The 22,913-nt window shown below is 36.1% G+C and overlaps 1 protein-coding gene across 3 annotated transcripts in view; it reads right to left on the reverse strand.

The window, feature by feature from the left end:
• Nucleotides 1-334: 334 nt before the first annotated feature.
• Nucleotides 335-22,913, reverse strand: part of LOC131144669 (regulator of G-protein signaling 1) — a 34,986-nt gene continuing 12,407 nt past the window's right edge. The window contains exons 5-13 of one of the 3 annotated variants that reach the window (XR_009133867.1): nt 7,413-7,486; nt 5,983-6,174; nt 4,889-4,977; nt 4,528-4,766; nt 4,307-4,431; nt 2,608-2,729; nt 2,100-2,498; nt 762-1,065; nt 335-676 (exon numbers count right to left, since the gene is read on the reverse strand). Coding sequence is in view for 1 of the 3 variants with exons in the window: in XM_058093449.1 (XP_057949432.1) it covers nt 2,289-2,498; nt 2,608-2,729; nt 4,307-4,431; nt 4,528-4,766; nt 4,889-4,977; nt 5,983-6,174; nt 7,413-7,486 (1,051 nt within the window). In the remaining 2 variants the exon portion in view is untranslated. Of the gene's footprint in view, nt 677-761; nt 1,066-1,800; nt 2,499-2,607; nt 2,730-4,306; nt 4,432-4,527; nt 4,767-4,888; nt 4,978-5,982; nt 6,175-7,412; nt 7,487-22,913 lie in introns of those variants that run through there. The other 2 variants (XR_009133868.1, XM_058093449.1) reach the window with 2 other exon arrangements.

Here is a 22,913-nt window from a genome sequence, read left to right on the forward strand (position 1 = left end):
ACAAACAAAACGAGCACAAAGTGTTTCAAAAATCAAATGCTAGGAGAAGCCTATAGGACTCTTACAACCTTAGGAAATGTTACCTTATGTTTGGAGAATTCTTCAATTTAGACTTGTATTGAATTTAGATAAAATGTAATATATAATTATATTGAAAATTTTCAAATGCACCCAAATTCAAATTTAAAGTTTGAAATCCATACTCCCAAACAGCAGAGTTAGTGTTTTTGGTAGAACTGTCTAGCCATTTCTCACTGCCTTAACCTAGTGGGATTCTTGGATTGTTTACTAAAATCTATTATGCATTCTGTCAACACATCAAAATAGATTTTGGTTTTTGAGAGAACTCGACCATTCAGTCTCTTTACTATTTTGGATAAGAGTGAGCATGTCTACAAACCGCAAAAAGATTAAAAAAAAAAAAAAATCAAAATTGGGGATGTGAGTGTACATTAAAATGAAATGGAAAACAAACAAGCCCATTAAAGCAGAGAAATGAGAGGAAACTTCACTTGGACTCTGAACTCTGAACTGGAACAGGAATCTTTAATGACTGGGTTCACGGGTCCATAATAATCCAGAGTTGAGCTTGACAACGATCATTCAGATGTTTGTACATACACCACTGAAGCCCGAAGCCTTATCTTGTTTGAAAAGCCATGGACACTGCACATGTCTGCAAGGTAGAAGAAATTATGGAGGATCAGAAATGACAAAGAACTACACCACTCATGATAGGTAACTAGAAAATTTTCTCTTACGTTCATGGGAAAAGTTCAAATGCAAGTCAGAAGCACACCCTCAAATCCTGTATAAAAATATTATTTTAGTTTCACATCATATCCACGAGATTCTATATTTTAGGTCTGCCACACAAACTCTCAAAAGAAAAAGGGAAATCCATACTGCAATAATAATACTCCAACCATGAACCTTTCCAGCATTGCTTATACAAAACCAAGTTACGGGTTCTATAATTTTTGTTCACTTGTATGATCAAATCACTGTAATGAGAGGTCGCCGATTTGTCATCCCATACTTTTATTCATTCCTCTCAAGATTCGCCTACAGCAACAAACTCTCAAACTTTAATCATTGATACAAAATACATATTGTACCCCTCCATTGACCCATCTCCAACGCACTTGCTGGCCACTCTATCAAAATTCCTTTCTCTCTCACTCTCTCTCTCTCACACACACACACACACACGCACATGCTGAGTGCCATTCATTTGAAGAAACAACAACATTCTTCTCATTCTTCCTTCTATTCTCTCAGTTTTGTTTTCCTATTCTTACTAGAAATGAAAATAATTGAAAGAAATGAAATTAAATTTATCACTTCAATTCATTATATTTCTCACTCAAATTTTAATTTCATTCCTCTCCTATTTCCATTCCATTTGCAAACAGGACATTAGAACCTACAACATTCTTACAAATATACACATATCCCCATCACCCCATTCCAATACATACCCAGATTACATATAAACTCTAGCTATATATTCAAGTTAAAAGAATAAATTTTCAGGTTTGAAAGAAGAAATTGAAGCTTCGCAGGAAACCCAAACAGGAAATCTAACCAAGTCAATTCGTCGACCTTTACATCTTCCTTGAACACTATGCTTTCCCCTAGAGAGAGAGGGGCATTTAATTAGTCTCACTTGTTTGAAAGGGGACGCTAATGACAAGCAAATTGCCTGTATAAAGACACCTTTTGCATTAATCTTGAAGAGAAAGTCGAACAATAAAAATACTAATATTTTATTAGGAAGTTTTGATTTAGTTTTAATAATTATATAGTAGATAGGGTCTTTTAACTATCACATATGCTAATTGTCATCAAATTGAGCAACAATAATAAAATTTAACATTTACAGTACACTAATGAAATAAAGGTATGTTCTTTTTATACACTATTCATGCACTAAGTCTCAACATTATACACGGCAACGATCTCTGCTACAACATTTTTCACAGATTACAGTGCATGTAGGCCAAATAATAACGGTAGGGCAGTCACTCTCTGCTCGGTATAATACTGTGCTTAACAATCAAAGGGATCTATATTTTATACAAAAGGAAGAGAAGTACCATCCTCCTCTTGCTTCCTTGGTTAGCTTTCCTTCCTTCATTAGTTCCTTCTTCTTCCTTATACTTCTAAAACATTAGTTCCCACCATCCAGGCAGTGGTAGGAAACAAAGAAAATAGCTTCATTATACAGAGGAGGTGCTACCTTTGTAACTGGACATACATAACCAGTAATATTAGGCGCAATTACTTCATTGAGGGTCGGAATCATCACTATTGCAGCCGGAGGCCTTCAGAGGATGTTCTTGGTGGAAGGGATCATCAACACCATGGACAGCGCTCAACCTAGGAGAGAAGTTCCAATCCATCGCTTGTTCCAGCTCATGGGCATTGGATCTCATGGCAGCTTCTTCTTTAAACTTCATGAAGAAAATGGATGACCAGTAATCTCTTGCTAGGTTCTTTTAAGGAAAAATAGAAAGGGTGTAAGGTACAATTAGAAACATGCATTACAGTATTATACGAATCCAAAAAGCAAGCAACTAAGCAATACTGCAGCAAACCACCTACCATCTTCATCAACTGCACCAGCTCGTTAACTGCATTATTGAAAAGATCAGGGCATGTTAAATCAAGACTTGTCATAATTTCTTGTCGGCTTCTATGAGAGATGTTCACCTCCATGGGAGCCCCTGCATAATACATCATGATGTAGCCAATTAAACGAAAACAGTCAACAGAAATGAAAATAGAAAAACTAAATTTAAAAATAAAAAAGAGAAAGAGGTTTGTGTCTATGGTCCGTCTTCTTCAGACAAATACACTCTCTTTAAGCCACTGTGTCCAGATGTGCGTCTTGTGCAAGTTTTTAAAGAAACTGATGCTGATTTTTTTTTTTTTTTACCTACATTATGAATGTGCCAGGTTATTTAGGACCATACTGTTCGATGTTTCAGGTGAGTCGTGGGTTCTTATGGCTGTGGTCGGAATTTTTTTATGATATGGTTCAGTTGGATATGCGGGAATGGGGAAAAGGCTTTCTGTTGAGATGTGCTTGATTTTGCTTTGTTTGGGTAGTGTGGGTGGAAAGGAATGATAGGATCATTTGAGATTGGTTTGCTCCTTTTGGGTTCACTTTGGGACAAGTTTAGGACCTGTTATCATTCTCAATTTATAGTTTTCCAAAGGATTACAAACACCCCATCTGGCTTCTAATTTCCCAATATTTATATAGAGAACTTGAAAAAACAATCAAACTGCATTTGGGAGCATGGATTTCAAACCTTAAATTTAGATTTGGATGAATTTGGACAAATTTCAATACAATTCTATATTACACCTTATCGAAATCTAATACAAATCCAAATTCAAGGTCTCTCCAAACATAGAATCAAATATATTTTTTAACTTTTATATAGGACAGCTATAAGACCAGCTAATGCTATATGGATCGGAATGTTTGGCGACGAAAAAATATAATATCTAAAAAAGTAAACCCAAATGAGAATGCTTATATGGATGAGTGGTATAACAATGAAAGATAAATTAAGGATTGAACATATTCGCGATAATTTAGGTGTAGCTCCTATAGAAGATAAGATAAGGGAGGGACGACTCAAATGGTATGGACACTAGCAACGTAGGCCACATAGTGCACTAGTGAGAAAAAGTGAGTTAGTTATTGTGGGGGGCAGTAGAAGGGGTAGGGGTAGACCTAAAATAACTTGGGAGGAATCCGAGGAGATAGTGAGTAGGGATTTAATATCCCTGAATCTGTCAAAAGAAATGGTCCATGATCGCATAAATTGGCGGAAAATGATTCATATAGTCGACCACACCTAGTGGAAATTAAGGCTCGGTTTTTTTTTTTGTTGTTATATACAAAAGTTGGAAATTTGGAAAACAAGTTGTCCTTTTTGTAATTATTAGAATAATTGAAATTAGGAAATGAAAACTATTTTCTAGAACTAAACAATAGCTTCCTTTGGGGTTTTTCTTTAGGTGTTTTTGGAAATATTTCCTTGAGCAATTTGCAGTGGGATTGGGCAGCTGCATTTTGTTACTTTTTTACTGTCTTGGAGGACGCCTGTCCAGTTGCCCTCCCTCAAAATGCAGTCCCCTGGCCAGCCCTCCCTGTGTTATAGGCTCAAAGAGGCAACTGAATTAATTAACCCGTGGGTTAAGTGAGGGCCGGAGGTCATCTGTGAAGGAAATGGTAGGATTAATTTTCACAGTAAAGTTTTCATAAGTTAAAAAAAAAACTATATACCTGCAACTATGTACCTCTCTATAATGTGCCGCACCATGTAGATTCTTCTTATTGGATCATCCACAGGTATTTTACTAAGCTCGTGCACATCATCAAAGAAATGAACACTCTCCCCAGCCAAACAACTGCAGTTATCAAGAGAACATTAAAGCTACATACACTATAAAGGACAACATAATGAGCAGAACAAATTTTAATTTCAGAAGGGAGGGAAGGAACACCTGTCTGCAAATGCCATGAAGGATTGACGGAATCTCTTGTTGAGAAGAAGCTTATCAAGAGGTTCATTAGGATCTATGGCTGCAGTTGATTCTCTTCGTGATAATAGTCCACTATCAGGTATACCCAACGCCCGACCCATTGTCTCAAATTCAGGGCGTTCCCTCCTTCTCATGCTCATCTGAGAGAGTAAAGGTTGAGAACTTGAGACTGAGAAAAAAGCCAACACGAGAATACTGGCCTGTGGAACAAAACACAATTACCCAAGAAATGTTAGCAGCTACAAGGAAAAAAAAAATTCAAACAAGGATATGTCCAACATACAATAGATAACAAACATAAAGGTACATAATGATAACATACCGTAATTAGTAAAAGAAATCTGGTTGCAACTTGAAGCCAAGATATTTCCTCATGGATTTCATTCAAAATATAAGAAGCAACCCAAATGACTGGAAGGAATGGGAGGGTAAAAGTTAGAAGTGTCCAACAAAATTTCAAGCATTTTCTGGCTTGATTAGGAAGGAAAAAAAAAAACAAATATTGGTATTTCAAACAACTTAGCTGCATGCTGCATGGGTGATCTTAAATAAAGTTATGCAAGCATAGTCTTGCTTAATGCATAAAGGACCATCAGACAGGAGCTTATCAAAGCACAAAACCCTAGCTATGTCATCTGGTGCATGAAACTTGTATCCTTATGACCTTATGCAACTTTAAGACAAACATATAACTGAATTTGAGCACATCATCATGCATAACGCTCATAGGATGACAAACCAAAGAAGACCTATTAAATGAGATGGCTCTTATTTTCTACAATCTTAGATGGCACACACTGATTGATAATGTAGAACGTTGAGCAGTGACATAATACAGGGAAAATGTAGTCTAAAGTTAAGTGTGATTGGTTTCTTACTGGGAGTTCAGAAATAAAACAGTTTTAAGGGGAGAGCTCTTGCCATGCTCAATCTCTCTAGAGTTTCTCAACTTAAGATATTGCCTCTATATATTAGCGTTTTTATTTGATTGAAAAATGAAAAAAAAAATGACTGCAATGATAGAATATCATGCATATATGGTAAAATTTAAAACTTAGCTATTCCTGTTAAAGCTTGATATACATCGTTGGCCCACAACCTAATAACTTAAGCTTTTAGGTAAAGTGGTATTCTAGCAATTCCCTACTAAGTAGTAGGTCAATGGACTCAAAAAAATTATTGAAGTAAATAATACCATTTTCTTCTGTTTTTATTTTAGTTTTTTTTTTTTTGGGCGATTAATCAAAATTATGGATAAAAAAGAAGAAGAAGAATATTTAACAAAAACACAAATACTTTTATAAGGGGATGATTATGGATAGCTATTTTTGCTGATGCCTCATAAAAATATGTTAAAACATGCAAATCAAACTCGAAAACTGCAAGGCCTTGTAATGAAACCAGGCAAAAATGTACCAATAGAAGCAGTGGAGACAAGTATTCCCCGCCATAGTTCTTTCAGTTCGTGAAACCTGAACTCAATATGACGAACGGCCCCTGTAAAACCAACCAAAGCAATGACATATGCAGTGTGTAGGCACATAACAGGGATGATCCACTGAGCCTCCATGTGGCATTGGGCATTTAAAGGCTTCTTTGTATGTATCACTACAGCATAGATGAGCTCTGTATTAACAAGAAGCAATTGTTGTAAAAAGAAGCAAGATGAATAAAAAGAGGAACCAGAAATTCAGTAATCAGTTGTAAAGATCCCTCAGAATAATGCCAACAAAATGCATACACCATGCCTGGACAAGCAGACTACCAAAACACAGAAGAATATTTGAAATTAAACAGCATGAATTTATGAAGTGTATCCTGAAATTTGCAAATTGAAATATCATGATATTATGTAGGACTAGAAAAATTGGGACATAATTAGCAGTTATCGGGTGAAAAGGGATGCAGTTGGGGAATATCAGATGAAATTTAGACAACCTTTTCCATTACAGAAACATATTTCATACACAAAAATAACATCGTCCCCAACAAAATAGAAGGAAATCTTTTCAAGCACTCTTAAGATCAATAACTATTCAATATTACATGGCTCTTTTGTATTCCTCTCTACCACAGAGATAACATGCTTATACTTGCCATGGTGTCCTCTACATATCCCTAGACTGTAAATTAGGATGCAAGGGATAAACACCAGTCTACGGGGTCCAAAATTCCAGAACCTGGACATTGCTTTGGAATTGGCAAGGATACTCTTGTCCTAGTTCTAACTGAAGCCCAGGCTAATGGAACCCAGAATATTTGTTGAGTTTTAATCAGAGTTGAGAAATTTGGGTTCCTTTACCAATTTTCATTTTTCTTAGTGAAATTACTGATTAAAAATAAGTGCTTAAATGAAATTCTGCTCTGATGCTCAAGTTTCATTCATTGAAGTTTGCTATTGGACAACATAATTCTAGTCTTTAATCCTCTTTGTCCTACAATCCTACCGATATATGAATTAGTACAGTTGGAATACTTAAAAGTTCTGACAATGAGCATGAAAATAATGACTGGGTGTTGTGAAATGTAGCATTTGAATCATAAAAACCAAAAAAAGAAACATGAAAATGTTTGCATATTCATGCATTGACAATAGTAGTCTTCACTAGAAAAGATTATTTAGGAAATTAAATTCATATTTGCCTCATTATTCTCCAGTTCACTGTGCTAAGAAATAGGGTAAAAAATTAGAATGGACAATGATGTGCTCATTTTACAGAGTACAGACCAGTAAAAAAATGGTCTCATAAGAAAGAAAATGGAAAGTTCAGTAATTAACAAGAATAAAATCCAGACACAAGTTTTATAAATGTTCAAAAAAATAAATTCCATTCCATGAGTCTTACATGCAGCAGCAGCGATCCATGGCAAAAGAATCAATGGCAGAAAGACATAAGATCTGATAGGTGCTAAACGCCGCCTGCAGTATCAAGTAGCAATGTTAACAAATCATAAGTGTCAGAAAAGAAAAATACAGTGAAACCATTTTCATTTGAGGTGTGCCTTTGTAAAAGAAACCCCAGCCCCAATAAACTTAAGCAGCATGTTCATTTTTCATGAATCCATTCAACTGATCACTGTTTCAAAAAAAAAAAAGATAACTTTTTCTTTAAAAAGGTGCTCATGCTAGCATGCATTGTGTCATCTCCCCAACAGCATCTCTCTCTCTCTCTCCCTCCCCTCCCCCCCCCCTCCCCCTCCCCCTCCCCCTCCCCCCAAAAATAATGCCCTTTCTCACCATCCAGAAAAGTACACTGGATGCCACTGCCAGCCACACCATGGCCGTCACCATCTCTCTACCTCTCCTCCATCTCCAACACAAACCCCCTTCCCACACTCCATCTCTGCTGCCCAGAAGAGAGAAGAAAGAAAGATAAAAGAAAGAAGAGGAAAGAAAAAGGAGGAAGAGGAGCTCACAGCGGGACATCTCCCAGGTCTCTTTCTTTTGAATCTCTCCCTTCCTCTCTTTCCCTCTGTGTGTCCCCCCCCCTCTCTCTCTCCCCTTCATTCCTTATCTCCTTCTCTCCCTACAAATGCCCTTCCTCACCAACCAGAAAAGTACACTGGACGCCACTGCCGTGCCACACCATGGTTGTCACCATCTCTCTCCCTCTACTACATCTCCAACACAACCCCCTCCACCCACTCCATCTCTGCTGCCCATAAGAGAAAAGAAAGGAAGAGAAAAGAAAGAATAGGAAAGGAAAAGAGGAAGAGGAGCTCACTGCGGAACATCTTCCAGGTCTCTTCCCTTGAATCTCTCCCTTCCTCTCTTTCCCTCTCTGTGTGCCCTAGTAACAACCCCTTCCCCCTTTTTTGTTTTTATTTTTTTTAGATTATTACCACTTGTTAGGTTTTCCGGCTTCTTTAAAAATAAAATAGATAATGATGTAGGACAAGAAGCAAGACCTTGGGAAGATCCTTGTTGGAAAATAGTTGAGAAGAATTGGGTCAAGGGATTGTTGGGTTTAGTTTGTAGTTAGTTGTGTGTTTAGTTTTATTCAATGTTTTAAAAGGCGAAGGCGTAAGGTAAGGGGTTTTAACCCTTAAGAGGCAAGGCGTAAGAGGCAAGGCGTAAGCCTTGAGGCATTGGGATGTAAGCCCGTTGAGAAATTTTTTTAAGATAAAAATATGTTAAATAAATTATATATATTTAAAATAAAGTAAAAATTAAGAAAATCACAAATATAATGTAAAAAAGAAAAACTAGATGTACTTTGCAAAATACTGGTTGGCCATTCAAAAATTGCAAACTTGAATAGATGACATAAATCATGACAAGAGATAGATATACCATTACAAAGTTCAAACTATTTTCATGATGTAAAATACAATTCTCAATTATTTTGGAAAGGTTGAGGTTTGAGAGTTTTAGAAATAAACTCATCTTCTAACATTCCTTTTATACAAACATGCAGTTAAAATTTTCTAACCAATTCTAACTTGAGAATCACACGCCCAAACTGCGTAAGCCTCAACTAAAAAGGCACAAAAGGCATGTTTTTGTAAAAATGCATAAGCCTCAGCATGTAATACGTTAGCCTTTTTGGAATTTGGTATTTTAGATTGAGCCTCAAGGCGTTTTAGGCAAGCCTTGCCTTGCCTCAAGGCCAGCCTCGATCGAGCCATTTAAAACACTGGTTTAATTAGTAGTATACGATTATTTGTATTTGAGGGCTCGTTTGTAATATTTGTGTATGTTAGGGGCATGTTTGTAATGTAATGTAATGTAATTTTAGGGGTATATGTGTAATTTCATGTAAAGAGGCTTTCTAATAAATAGAACGTGAAAGCCATGTTGTAGGCAGTTGTTGATGAATTTAAATTGGGTCGAATGTGTGATTCCCCCTTGTATCCCTTCTCTCCACTCTACCCCTTCCTCTCTTCAATTTCTACTTGTCTCTCCCATGGCTACAGATAATTGATGTTGCCCCTATATCATTTGGTATTAGTGCCCAATCAAGATCTCCATTCTTCCATTTTCATTCACCCCCATTTTCCTCTCCAACCATTCTTCTTCCTCCTCATTTCTTCTTCTTCCCTTCTTCTTCTCTGTTCTGTGACTTCTCTTCCCTCCCTGCTCTGCCTCTGGTCTGATAGAAAAGAGAAAAGATTACAAAAAGTGGAGGATAAATTATCCTCTTAAAAACAAAACAAAAGCAGGAAACAGAAACAATTACATCAGAGCCCCTTCCAACCAATCCTGCTAAGCTCTAAAAACAAAATTCCCTCAAAGAAACCCAAAGAATGAGCCCAAAAGGAAGCTAAGAAAATAACTGTATCCCAAAGAAGATGTAAGGGATTTATTTTGCCATTAAAATCCTAGCATCCTTTCAATCCAGAGAGTCCAAAAAAGAGCAAAAACTGCACATCACCATAAGACTATTCCTCTCTTACTCCTCCCAAAGCCTCTATATTGCACCAGAAAGCATTACAGTCCGTGCCTCCGTGGAAATACCAAAGTCCCAGATTTTGAGAACAGATTAGCCCAAAGCTACTTAGCCACCCAAGAATGGAGAAACATCTGGTCACTAAGTCTCACTCACCTCAAAACACATAATACAAATATCTGGACTAATAGGCTTGTAAGGCCTCCTCGCTGCAACAAATCATGGGTATTAAGCATGTTAAGAGCTATAGTCCACATAAAAGCCCAAATCTTGAAAGGAAACTTAGCCTCCCAAATAAAGTGATTCAAGGGAATAAAAAGAAGTGCTCAGTATTTCCAACAACAGAGAGAGAGAAGATTTCTGGAAAAAGAAACCAGCAGAATCCTCAATTGAAATCCTTGAATCACTCCCCATTCAAGGATCAAAAAACTCCAGCACTGTCAACAAAATGGTTATATTATTGGCTTCTCTCTCATTGAGGCTTCTAAAAAAATGAATGCCAAGAGTGAGCACCGCCCTATCCACCCCCCCAAAAAAGGAACAAAAGCCATTAACCAGATAAACATGGGTAACAATCCTTTTGAACGTGTAGTATTCAGTAAGAAATCCCATTCACCCATTGATCTTGCCCATTACCCATTATGAGCCTACAAAGTCTTTTACTTGTCGCATTCATCAGTCGCATGCCGAGGTGTCATGGACCGACTATTTTCACACCTTTGTGAAAGGGCCGTGCGGCGCTAGCTAAAGCACTCTTGCTTAATTAGTCCGCCAATCATTTACCAACATTCATCCACGAAACACTTTCATTAGCATTCATTCAAAATAGCAGTGGAAACAGTAATCAATTCATGAAAGCAGTGGCAAGCTAGCAATAAACATTGAAGCAAACATAATTCATTAATAACACCTCCGTTGACATTGTGTGCTTAACGAGGGAGGCAAGTAGGCTAAACACGTTGACAAAAGCTAGTGAGTTTTATAATGACTGATGAACACTCACCCTCCCCTAAAGAGGTTTTTATGTAATTATCATCCTGGCACTAGGAAATATCAAAGTGACCGAGGAGTCATACTACCTTATTTGGCATATGAATAAACTACTTGCAGAAAATAACCCTACACTAGTATTTACATGATGGAAACCCATCCCAAGCACACGAGACAAGCGGTCACAGACAAGCATAATGCCCTGAACAAAGCTTAGCTCGTGACCAAATAAGTGTACATGGGTAACAATCCTTTTGAATGTGTAGTATTCAGTAAGAAATCCCATTCACCCATTGATCTTGCCCATTACCCATTATGAGCCTACAAAGTCTTTTACTTGTCACATTCATCAGTTGCATGCCGAGGTTACGCATAAACTTGTCAATGCTAACATCGATTATACACTTGCTATTGATGTGCACCATAAGAATAGACAATTTAATATAGGCTACCCATAAGCTACCCAAAATTCCTTTCAGAACTTCCATAAGTGTGCCATTGCCCCATTCTCTTTCCCTAGGAAACTTGGACCTAATGCATATTTGCTTGATTTGGTTCATCACATAAACAATTGCTCCGTCACTAGTTCTATTGTCCATGTGGAGGAGTTAACACCTTACGAAGACACTTTGAAGCTTTGTCTTCTAGTCCTTGTGTAGGTTTTGCAGTCCTTAATGGTCCTTAGGCTCTTACATTTGACGGCCACAGGATAGTTTTTAGTGATGCTAGGCTTAGTGGAGAATTCACCCTGGTATGAATGATTTATGGCCCACTAAAGATGATGTTCATGAGAGTGTTTCCAAATTGTTAAGAGTTCAAATTCTAGTCACATGCTGTAGAGTCAAATTCCTTTCAGCAGGGGCAGTATGACTTAAGACCACCATCACCATTTATGCAAATATAGGTGCAGATTTAGGAAATTAGGATGCATGTATAAGACTTTGCTTTTTGTGTGTATGCGTGCGCGTGTTTTTTTATTTATTTAGATGTTAATTTGTACTCAGTCTTTTAATTAAGTGTAGGGTGCATATACATTTTGTGTTTGTATCTTGGCATCAATTATCAATTTGGAAGTCAGAATCTTCCCTATGAATCTCTTCTCTCTTCCACATCATCTTCCTCCATTCACTTTTCTTTCTTCTTTCTCTCCTTTCATTCCTTTTTATTGATGTTCTGTGTCGCACTGTATGCTGTCTAAAAATGATATTGACTTGATTGATGAGACTAAAGGTGGAGTAGAATTTAAATTTGAAATTATGGGTAGAAGCTTTAAAATCTATATGTTTCAAGGTAAGTAGAAGCAAGACATAATACATAAAATGCAACTTTAATCATTATACAGAGGAATAATAAAGAAAATATTGAACATAATGGTCCAAGAAATTCCTAGTACCAATATTTTCGGAACCTTAGATCTGATATGACTGGAGAAGAAAATAAATTGAAGAAGCTATGATACAGTTAAAGCAGCTGGGGCAAAGTGGATAAATGCTTAGCATATTGCGTAATCATAGAATACCTTAAAATTAAAAGAAAAGTTTTATAAGATGGCTATAAGATCATATTACCTGCATGCACACATGAATTCATACAACAACAACAACAACAAGCCTCAAGTCCCACTAGGTGAGGTCAGCTACATAAATCATTTTCCGAGTTTTTTTCGATTTTAATATTATTTTAATAAAAATTATTTAAAAATAGTTCGGACTGAACTTTATTCCCCAAATTGATGCGTCCCAAAAAATGCTAGTCCATCCATTGTTTATTGAACAAAAAATGCTGGATGGACCATCGTTTTTTAATCTAGGCAGTTAAAAAACGCTACTTGGTGTAGCATTTTTTGTCTAAATAACGTTTGTTCATCCAGCGTTTTTTTGCTTATTTAAAATTCGTTTTCTTCCTTCTTTTGTGTCTGCAATTGCACGAGCCGGGAGAAGGCCACCTTTTGGCAGGTGACCGTTCTGGTTAAGATCGTACAATCCGAACATTCTGCCACAGAGGTACAAGTGAATGTTGGGTGAGCATTATATAATGAACAAAAATGATGTATGTTCTCCCCACATCCAACCTTGTTTAAAACCCTAAGTTCTTGTAATTAGAAATTTGAGTTAAGATTTTGATTAGTTTGAAGTACAAAATTGCTATCTTAGATCTTGAATTGACTTATATTGAAGTCAATTTGATGATTTGAAGCATTATGGTGGAAACCCCAAATTGAGGTTAGGGTTTTTTTCATGTTTGAATTTTTCATGTATAAATGATGAATGCATATTAAATTTTTCATTGTATGTAAATTTTGTTATAAATTTGCATGCATATTAAATTTTTTGTATTATACAAGGCATACCAGGGACTGAGAAAATATTTATAGGAGGAGATTTGAATGGACACGTTGGAAGAAATAATAAAAATTATGAGAGGATACGTTGAGGATATGGATATGGAGACAAAAATGAGTCTGAGGAGATGATCTTAAACTTTGCTATGTCATATGATTTTAGTATAATGAATTCTTGTTTTAAGAAAAGAAAAGAACACTTAATAACCTTTAAAAGTGGACAAAATAGAAGTCAAATAGATTTTTTTTTTAACTAGAAGGGTAAATCGTTTATCATGCAAGGATTGTAAAGTTATTCCAGGTGAAAGTCTAACCACACAACATAGAGTCTTAGTGTTAGATATATGTATTAAAAAATGGAAGAAAAATGATAAAATAAACCAGTGTAGGAGAACGAGATGGTGGAACCTAAAAGGAGAAAATATAATAAAATTTAAAGATAAAATGATCAAAGATGGGGATTGGACCTTAGAGGATGGGATAGATACAAATACTCTTTGGAATAGATTAGCTAACTCTATTAAAAGATAGCAAAAGAGATTTTAGGTGAATCAAGGGGAAGATTCTCGAATAGCAAAGAGAGTTGGTGGTGGGATAAAGATGTACAAAAAATTATTAAGACAAAAAGAATTTGGTATAAAACATGGCAAAAATGTAGAAACAGAGATAACTTAGGAAAATATAAGGAGATAAGAAAAGATGCAAAAAGAGCCATTAGTGAAGCTAAATATAGATCATTTAATAGTTTGTATGATAGATTAGGTACAAAAGAAGGGGATAGAGATATATTTAAACTTGCTAAAGCTAGAGAAAGGAAGAGCAAGGACTTAGGAAATGTAAAATATATAAAAGTGAGGATGATATTGTCTTGGTTAAGGACGAAGATATTAAAGAAAGATGGCAAAGTTACTTTAGTAAGTTGTTTAACGAAAACCAAATAGAAGGCTTAAACTTAGAATTGTCAAATGAGGAAAAGACTAAAACTATAAGATTTATTCGCAAAATTAGAGTTAACGAAATTAAGTTTGCACTAAAAAAGATGAAAAATGGGAAAACTATGGGTAAATTGTTGAGGTTAGAGTTGTATTTAATCTTATATTTATTTGGATGTACAAATGATGAATGTGAAATTGTTATTATCAATTTAAATGATTATTAAAATTAGCTTCAATTTTGAAGTCATATTTCAAATTGAAAATTTTTAATGTTAGGGTCTTTATTTAATTTCATAATTATTTGAATGTTTAATCATTTAACGTGGAAATTTTCTTGGTTAGAGTTTTATTTCATCTTATGTTAATTTGAATATATAAATAATGAATGTGTAAATTTTATTTCAATTTGCATGATTGTTAAATGTAGTTTTAATTTTGAAGCCATATGAAATGGGTATTTCATGTTGTACCTAGTCATTTACAATTTAGAGAACCTTACTAAACCACTATGATATAAGGGAGTTTTTCAGGAACAAAGGTTTGGACCAATTTTCGAAGTCAAAATCTTTCAAAACCAATTTTGTGTCATCCTATGCTTCAGTCTCATCCCATGTTGTAAAATTTATTATTTCGACAAATTACAAAAAAAAAAAATAGAGATTTATATATTTATGGGTCAGAGAAAAAGTAGTCTGATACTATTCTTCATGTTGCATTTAAAAAAAAATTGAAATATAAAAAGAGAGTACGATGTTAAATTATATATTAAATCTATAAATAATATTAAAAAATTATTTAGATTTATAGCAAAACTGAAGCTATTTGATTTACTAGAATTAATTAAAAAATAAATTTATTTTAGTCAACCCATTAATTTTATTTTTCTAAAATTATTTAACTTTTGACCAACATATTAATTTTGAAAATATTGTTTTGATAAAAATCATCATGAAATTTTATTTAATATATCTAAATAGTTAAACTTATTGTGAAAATGGAGATATGTTACTTTAGCCCAACTTTTAAATTTTCATTATATTGCTTGTTATATTTTTTTTATGTGAAAATCTCTTTTAGATTTGTGACTTTAAAACATGTTTTCTGTTGAATTTTTTTTTTTTATAAAAAAAAATGTATTTACCTTCTTTCCAATTTGAATGCTATATGTACTAAAGATGCAGCCCCACATCCACCTCCGCCTATCACCAAAACCATTCCTAACCAAAACATTGTCTAAGAAATTTCAATTAACATGACAACACACCTTCTCAAAAAATCCAACTTAAAAGAGAACACTCTAATCCTTCATCCTATGCATATCCACCACCTCATTAGCAACCAAAATAGAATCAAAACTTTTCCCACCACCCATAAAAAAACAATTTTTGAGAATGAGAAATAGTAGTACTAGAAAGTCACATTCAACTTGTAAACATTGACCTCGCCATGATCTTACACACACTATCGCCAACCTAATTAAGCATAAAATCCTTGACCTTAATTGGACTTCTCTTAGGCTCCAAAGTGAGAATTGGAATTAATGCTCTTATCAATAGCCAATAAAAAATAATTTGTGAAGAAATTCATAACTTGCCTCTCATGGTCTTATCAAATCCAAACAATCCTATAAAAAATCCATATTGAAGTTATCTGGACAAGGAGCTTTGTCCCTCACCATCCCAAATAGAGCTGCCCTCACCTCTTCCTCAGAGGTTGCCATGAAACCTGATCATAAGGTACAAAACTGCACTCCAAACCCTTAAATTCAATCATAGAAGTAAAACAGTCTTCCTCCGAATAATGGTTTTTAAAGAAACACGTAATGTCTTCAATGATCAAGCTAGGATCTCTAATAACCTCACTCAAACTAGAATCCAATCATGTCTTTTTTCTCCAGCAATTTAGCCAACCTATGAAAAAAATAGAATTGTTATCACCTTTCCTAATCCACTCAAATCTAGTATTTTGCCCACAACTTCTAGCTTCCTTGAAAATCTAATCATCTAGGCCATACCTCATTCTTAAGAATCAAATAGGTTACCCATACATCTCCAATGACATGCATAAATTCACAGAGTTTCAAATAAAGTGACAGAGGAAGGGAAAAGGGGAGGCGATGCTTGGAATCTTTATTTAAACTAGATAAATTCAAGGGATTATTTGGGATATCTGGTTTCAGATGCTTAGCACCCTGTCTTGCCGTCTTATTTAGATGCTCAAAGAAGTTGGCCTACAAGAGAGGGATTATTTGTGGGAGAGGGAACTTGGGATGTTTGGCAGTGTTGCGAGGAGACGCAAACTTGATTTGGGAGCTACAATTCTCAGCAATTGCACTAGAGGCCAGAGCCCAATTTGGAGAGAAGAATTGTATGGGTGAGAGGGATTGAGTGTTGCAATGAGAGAACAAGAACATTACATGTGAATATATACAACAATCCTAGCATTCCTAAAAAGTAAATTAATAAATCAAATCCCATGATTTATGGGACACCCTAACAGAATAGGAAACTTAGCTGTATAGGCCTAATTCTAAGGATACAATCTGTTATTAAAAGAATATCCTAAAATAGCTAACTAATTATACATGGTTTTCCCACACTCCTAGCTTGGAAACAATAGTTTGGAAAACAGAGCTACTCAACCCTTTGGTAAGGACATCAGCAAGTTGACCATGTGTAGACATGTAAGGTGTACAAATCAATCCACTCTCCAACTTTTCTTTGATAAAGTTTTTGTCAACTTCAATGTGCTTCGTTCGGTCATGTTGTACTGGGTTATGAGCTATGTTGATTGCAAATTTGTTGTCACAATAAAGTCTCATAGGGCCATCCCACTTAATCTTCAAATCTTCAAGGATGATCTTCAGCCAAAGTAGTTTACACACACCTTGAGCCATTGCCCGAAATTCAGCCTATGCACTTGACCGAGCTACCACACTTTGTTTTTTACTTCTCCATGTCACAAGATTCCCACCAAGAAAGGTGCAATATCCTGAGGTTGATTTTCTATCAAAAATTGATCCAACATAATCAGCATCAGTGTATGCCTCAAGTACCAATCCTCCATTTCTTCTAAACATGATACCTTTCCCTGGTGTTCCCTTGAGATACTGTAGTGCTCTATGGGATGCTTGTAAATGAACTTCCTTCGGGCTATGCATAAACTGACTAATCACACACACTGCATATAGGGGTGAGCATAATTCGAGAAAACCCGAATTAACCGACTGAAATTGGTCGGTTCAGTTCGGTTAAGAACACAGGGTCGGTCGGTTCAGTTATGGTTTTACAAACTTTGGTTAATCAGTTCGATTAAGAGGAATGTTAATTCGGTTAACCGAAATAAACGATTTAATAATTAATTAAAATTTAAATATAAATTAGTATATGTTAATTTGTTAATATGTTAATTAGTATATGCTAATTTGTTAATATGTTAATTAGTATAAGTTAATTTGTTAATATGTTAATTTGTTAATAAGTTAATTTGTATTTGGTTAAAAATCTACAATTATACTATGTTTTTATTAATTAATTTCAAATTAATTCGGTTAACCAAATTACCCAAAAAGGTAATTCAATCGGGTTCGGTTCGGTGAGGCTCCTCTATTCGATCAGTTCGGTTAACAGTTCTCATTAACCGAAAATTTTGATTAATTCAGTTAATTAACCGAATTTGGCCGAACCAACCATTTGCTCACCCCTAACTGCATATGCTATATCTGGTCGTGTGTGAGACAAATAAATGAGTCTTCCTACCAAGCGTTGATACATTTCTCTGTCTACTGCGACATCCTCCTCAACTTTTCCATGGGAGTACTTGCTGGTTTGCATGTTGTCTTGCCAATTTCTTTGAGAAGATCTGTGACATACTTCTATTGAGGGATAAAAATTCCCTGCCTAGAGTAAGCAACCTCAATCCCGAGAAAATCCTTTAGTCTCTCTAATGCTTTAATCTAACTCTTTAGCCAAATATTGACTTAAGACATGTTTCTCCTTAGCATCATCTCCTGTCACTATTATGTCATCAACACACACTAGAAGAACTGTAACTCCCCCTGAAGGAGAGTGTTTAATGAACAATGTGTGATCCCCTTGACTTCGCTAGATACTCTATCATAAGCTTTTTCTAGGTCAATAAAAACTATATGCAAGTCCTTCTTTTCCCTAAACTTTTCCATTAAACTTCTTAAAAGATAAATAGCTTCCATTTTTTATCTCCTAGGTAAAACCATATGCACACATGAATTCATGCCTTTTTTATTTATTAATTTATTCATTTCATTAACTTATGTGGGAAAACCGTGTATAATTAGTTAGCTATTTTACGATATTCTTTTAATAACAGATTGTATCCTTAGAATTAGGCCTATACAGCTAAGTTTCCTATTCTGTTAGGGTGTCCAATAAATAATGGGATTTGATTTATTAATTTACTTTTTAGGAATGCTAGGATTGTTGTATATATTCACATGTAATGTTCAGATCAATACATAACTTATTTCAATTTTCGACATGGTATCAGAGCGAAACTAGGCTCCTTAGGGTTTCAACTTTTTTTTCAACTTTCATCGCTGATATTTCCAGCCTTCATTGCTGGTTTCTTCCCGTCTTTGTAGACCTATGTTCTACTCTATTTTTTGAGCATGTGCACCTCTGTTTCTGCCAAACAGGGCTTGTTTCGTCAAAGCCTTAAAAACTTTTGCTTGCCTTCATTGCCAATTTTTCTCTTCCGTGGGTTTCACTTTTGCCCAGTCGTCATCATCATTTTTGCTTCCGGCTGACATCATCATTGATTAGCTGATTGTTCAAGCCTTCAAGATGTCAGAAATCGTGGAGACTACTACTACAGCCCAATCAGAAGAGATAATCCGACCCCAATAAGCAGGAGAATTGCATAATATTCATGCCTCCTACGGGTTAGATGAAAAGAACTACCTTAAGTGGTCTCAACTCATTCGCATAGTGTTGAAAGGCAAGGGAAAGATTAGCAATCTCATGGGTATAGGTCCTAAACCAAGGGATCCTAAGTTTGAAGCATGGGATGAAGAAGACTCTTTGATCATGGCGTGGTTGTGGAAATAAGTCACACATGCATGTTTTTGGCTACTGCAAAGGACATTTGGGATGTGATTCAGCAAACCTATTCCAAAGTTAATGATGCGGTACAAGTGTACGAGGTGAAGGTAAAAACTATGGCTGCAAAACAAGGGAAACTGAACATGCAAATCAACTGAAATCCTTGTGGCAGGAATTGGATCACTACCGGGTGATAAAAACAAAATGCTCCCATGATGCAGCGGTTCTAAAGGCCTTTATTGAACAAGATAGGGTGTATGATTTTCTGGTTGGACTTAATCCAGAATTTGATCAAGTGAGGATACAGATTCTTGGGAAGCCTGAGGTTCCAAGCTTTAACGAAGTAGAGGCTATAATCCGAAGTGAAGAAAGTAGAAGAGGGTTGATGCTTGAACCACAAATCACTGATAGTTCAGCTATGGTGGCTAGTGGTAACAATAAATCAACCACAAACATGGAGAGAGGAGCAACACTTGAAGGAGAAAAAGGTGACCAGCTGAAAACCCAAAATCATGACGGATTATGGTGCACTTACTGCAAGAAGTCTTGTCACACTCGTGAAAAATGCTAGAAACTTCATGGAAAGCCTCCAAGCCAAGAATAGGGCAAAAAAGGAGGACAACCACAGAACAATAAACAAGTCCACATTGCTGCAGGACCACAAGGTGAATCGACATCGCAGGAGCTGAGTAGTTTCAACCAAGAAGAGATTGAGAGGCTGAGATCACTTATCAACAGTCTTGGAAAACTTGAAGGATGTTCAGGTACTTGTTCTTTGGCATATTTAGGTGAGCTTCCATCTTCTATTGGATTAAATGTCTCAGATAAAACCTTTACCAACTCCTAGGTCATGGACTCAAGAGCAACCGATCATATGACCCATTTATCCAATATTTTTTCAACCTATACTCCATGCCCAAGCAGTAGGAAAATAGCCACAACAGATGGATCCTTGACCACTATAGCTGGTTTTGGGAATGTGAAAATAAGACCATTAGTAACTTTGAAAAATGTCCTTCATGTTCCTAAATTGTCCACAAATCTGGTCTCTATACATAAACTCACTCAAGATTTATGTTGTAATGTGATTTTTGACAGTAGTAATTGCATATTTCAGGACAAGGATTCAGGGAAGATGATTGGTCATGCTAGGGAAAGGAATAGCCTCTGCTATCTTGAAACACCAAGTCTGTTGCACATGACCAAGGACAGATTATCTTCTTCCTTTATGTTAGAGTTTGTTTTATCCAATAAAGAAAAAATTTTACTTCATCATTGCCGACTTGGACATCCATCGTTTAGGGTTATTAAAGTTATGTTTCCTTCCTTGTTTAAGGATTTAGATGTTGAAAACTTTCATTGTGAGCTATGTGAACTTGCTAAACACAAGCGTGTACCTTTTCCAATTAGTTACAAAAGAAGCTCAATTCCTTTCTATCTTATTCACAGTGATATTTGAGGTCCATCTACTATTTCTAATGTTTTTGGGGCAAAAGGGTTTGTTTCTTTCATTGATGATTGCACTCGTGTTACCTGGATTTTCCTGCTTAAACATAAGTCTAATGTTAGTATTGTGTTCCCAAATTTCTATTCCATGATCAAAATCCAATTTGGGGTCAATATCAAAAGGTTTAGGTCAGATAATGCCCAAGGACTATTTCAATCAAATTCTTACCCCATATTTTCAAACAGAAGGAATAGTACATGAGTCATCTTTTCTTGGGGGGGAAGCAATTCTGACAACCACTCATCCGATAAATCGTTTGCCTTCAAGAGTCTTGGGTTTCAAGAGTCCTATGGACATACTTTCCACATTCTACCCAGACCTAACCACTACAAACAACCTTGTTCTTATGATTTTTGGGTGTGTGTCATTTGTCCATGTTCATAGTCACAACAGGGGAATATTAGATCCGAGGGCTCTAAAATGTGTCTTTGTGGGCTATTCTTCAACTCAAAAAGGATATAAGTGTTACCACCCTCCATCAAAGAAATTCTATTTCTCGGTGGATGTTACGTTCAATGAACAAGAGTCTTATTTCACTAATCCTTATCTTTAGGGGGAAGAATTCAACTAGGGAAGATAAGGAAGATTTTTTGCTTGATTTGCCATCAATTCCTATGCCTAAAACCTCGAACCCTATACCTGTACCTCTTTGTTCATCTTGTTCCAACCATGTACATGAGAGTTCTTCTGAACCTGTGCCTAAAACACCAAATGAACCCAAAGAAAAGACCGATTCTGCTCCTAGAAATACCATATTTGGCAAGGTGTTCACAAGAAGGAAGATGGTTGTTCTTGAACCAATGCAGGTCCAAGAGTCCAACTCAGATCGTTTGAATGAGGTAACAATTGTTAACCATCCATTGCAAGATGAAATTGAATTTCATGTTGATAATGATGACCAGGACCTTCCAGTTGCCATTAGGAAAGGAACTCGAAAATGCACAAAGCAACCATTGTACCCTCTTGCACATTTTTTGTCGTTTAAGAATTCTTCACCATCCCATAGAGCCTTTCTTGTAAGCCTAAATACCATCACCATTCCTACCACATTATCTGAGGCTTTGTCCAATGGAAAATGGAGACAAGCTATGAATGTGGAGACGGAGGCGTTGGAAAAGAACAAAACTTGGGAGTTGGTGAAGTTACCAGAAGGAAAGAAACTGGTGGGCTGTAAGTGGGTATATACGGTGAAGTATAGGGCAGATGGGTCGATTAAGAGATACAAGGCGTGGTTGGTAGCCAAGGGGTATACTCAAACCTATGGGATTGATCATTTAGAGACCTTTGCTCCTATTGCAAAGATGAACACGGTTAGAGTATTATTATCACTAGCAGCTAATTATGGTTGGGAGTTGCAACAATTTGATGTCAAGAATGCTTTCTTACATGGGGAACTAGAGGAAGAGATTTATATGCAAGTTCCACCGGGATATGGGAAGAATGTGGCTGCTCACACTGTGTGTAAATTGAAAAAGGCACTGTATGGCCTTAAGCAATCACCACGAGCATGGTTTGGGAGATTTGCAAGAGTTATGTTGGCTATGGGATACAAATAAAGTCAAGAGGATCACACATTGTTCATTAAACACTCTCCTTCAAGGGGAGTTACAGTCCTTCTAGTGCATGTTGATGGCATAATAATGACAGGAGATGATGCTAAGGAGAAACATGTCTTAAGTCAATATTTGGCTAAAGAGTTTGAGATTAAAGTGTTAGGGAGACTGAAGTATTTTCTCGGGATTGAGGTTGCTCACTCTAGGCAGGGAATTTTTATCTCTCAACAAAAGTATGTCATAGATCTTCTCAAGGAAACTGGCAAGACAGCATGCAAACCAGCAAGTACTCCCACGGATTCTAATCTTAAACTTGGAAAGGTTGAGGAGGATGTCGCAGTAGATAGAGAAATGTATTAACGCCTGGTAGGAAGACCCATTTATTTGTCTCACACATGACCAAATATAGCATATGCAGTGAGTGTGATTAGTCAGTTTATGCATAGCTCGAAGGAAGTTCATTTACAAGCAGCCCATAGAGTACTACAGTATCTCAAGGGAACACCAGGGAAAGGTATCATGTTCAAAAGAAATGGAGGATTGGTACTTGAGG

Source organism: Malania oleifera, chromosome 12, assembly GCF_029873635.1.
Source record: "Malania oleifera isolate guangnan ecotype guangnan chromosome 12, ASM2987363v1, whole genome shotgun sequence".
Taxonomy (NCBI): Eukaryota; Viridiplantae; Streptophyta; class Magnoliopsida; order Santalales; family Ximeniaceae; genus Malania; species Malania oleifera.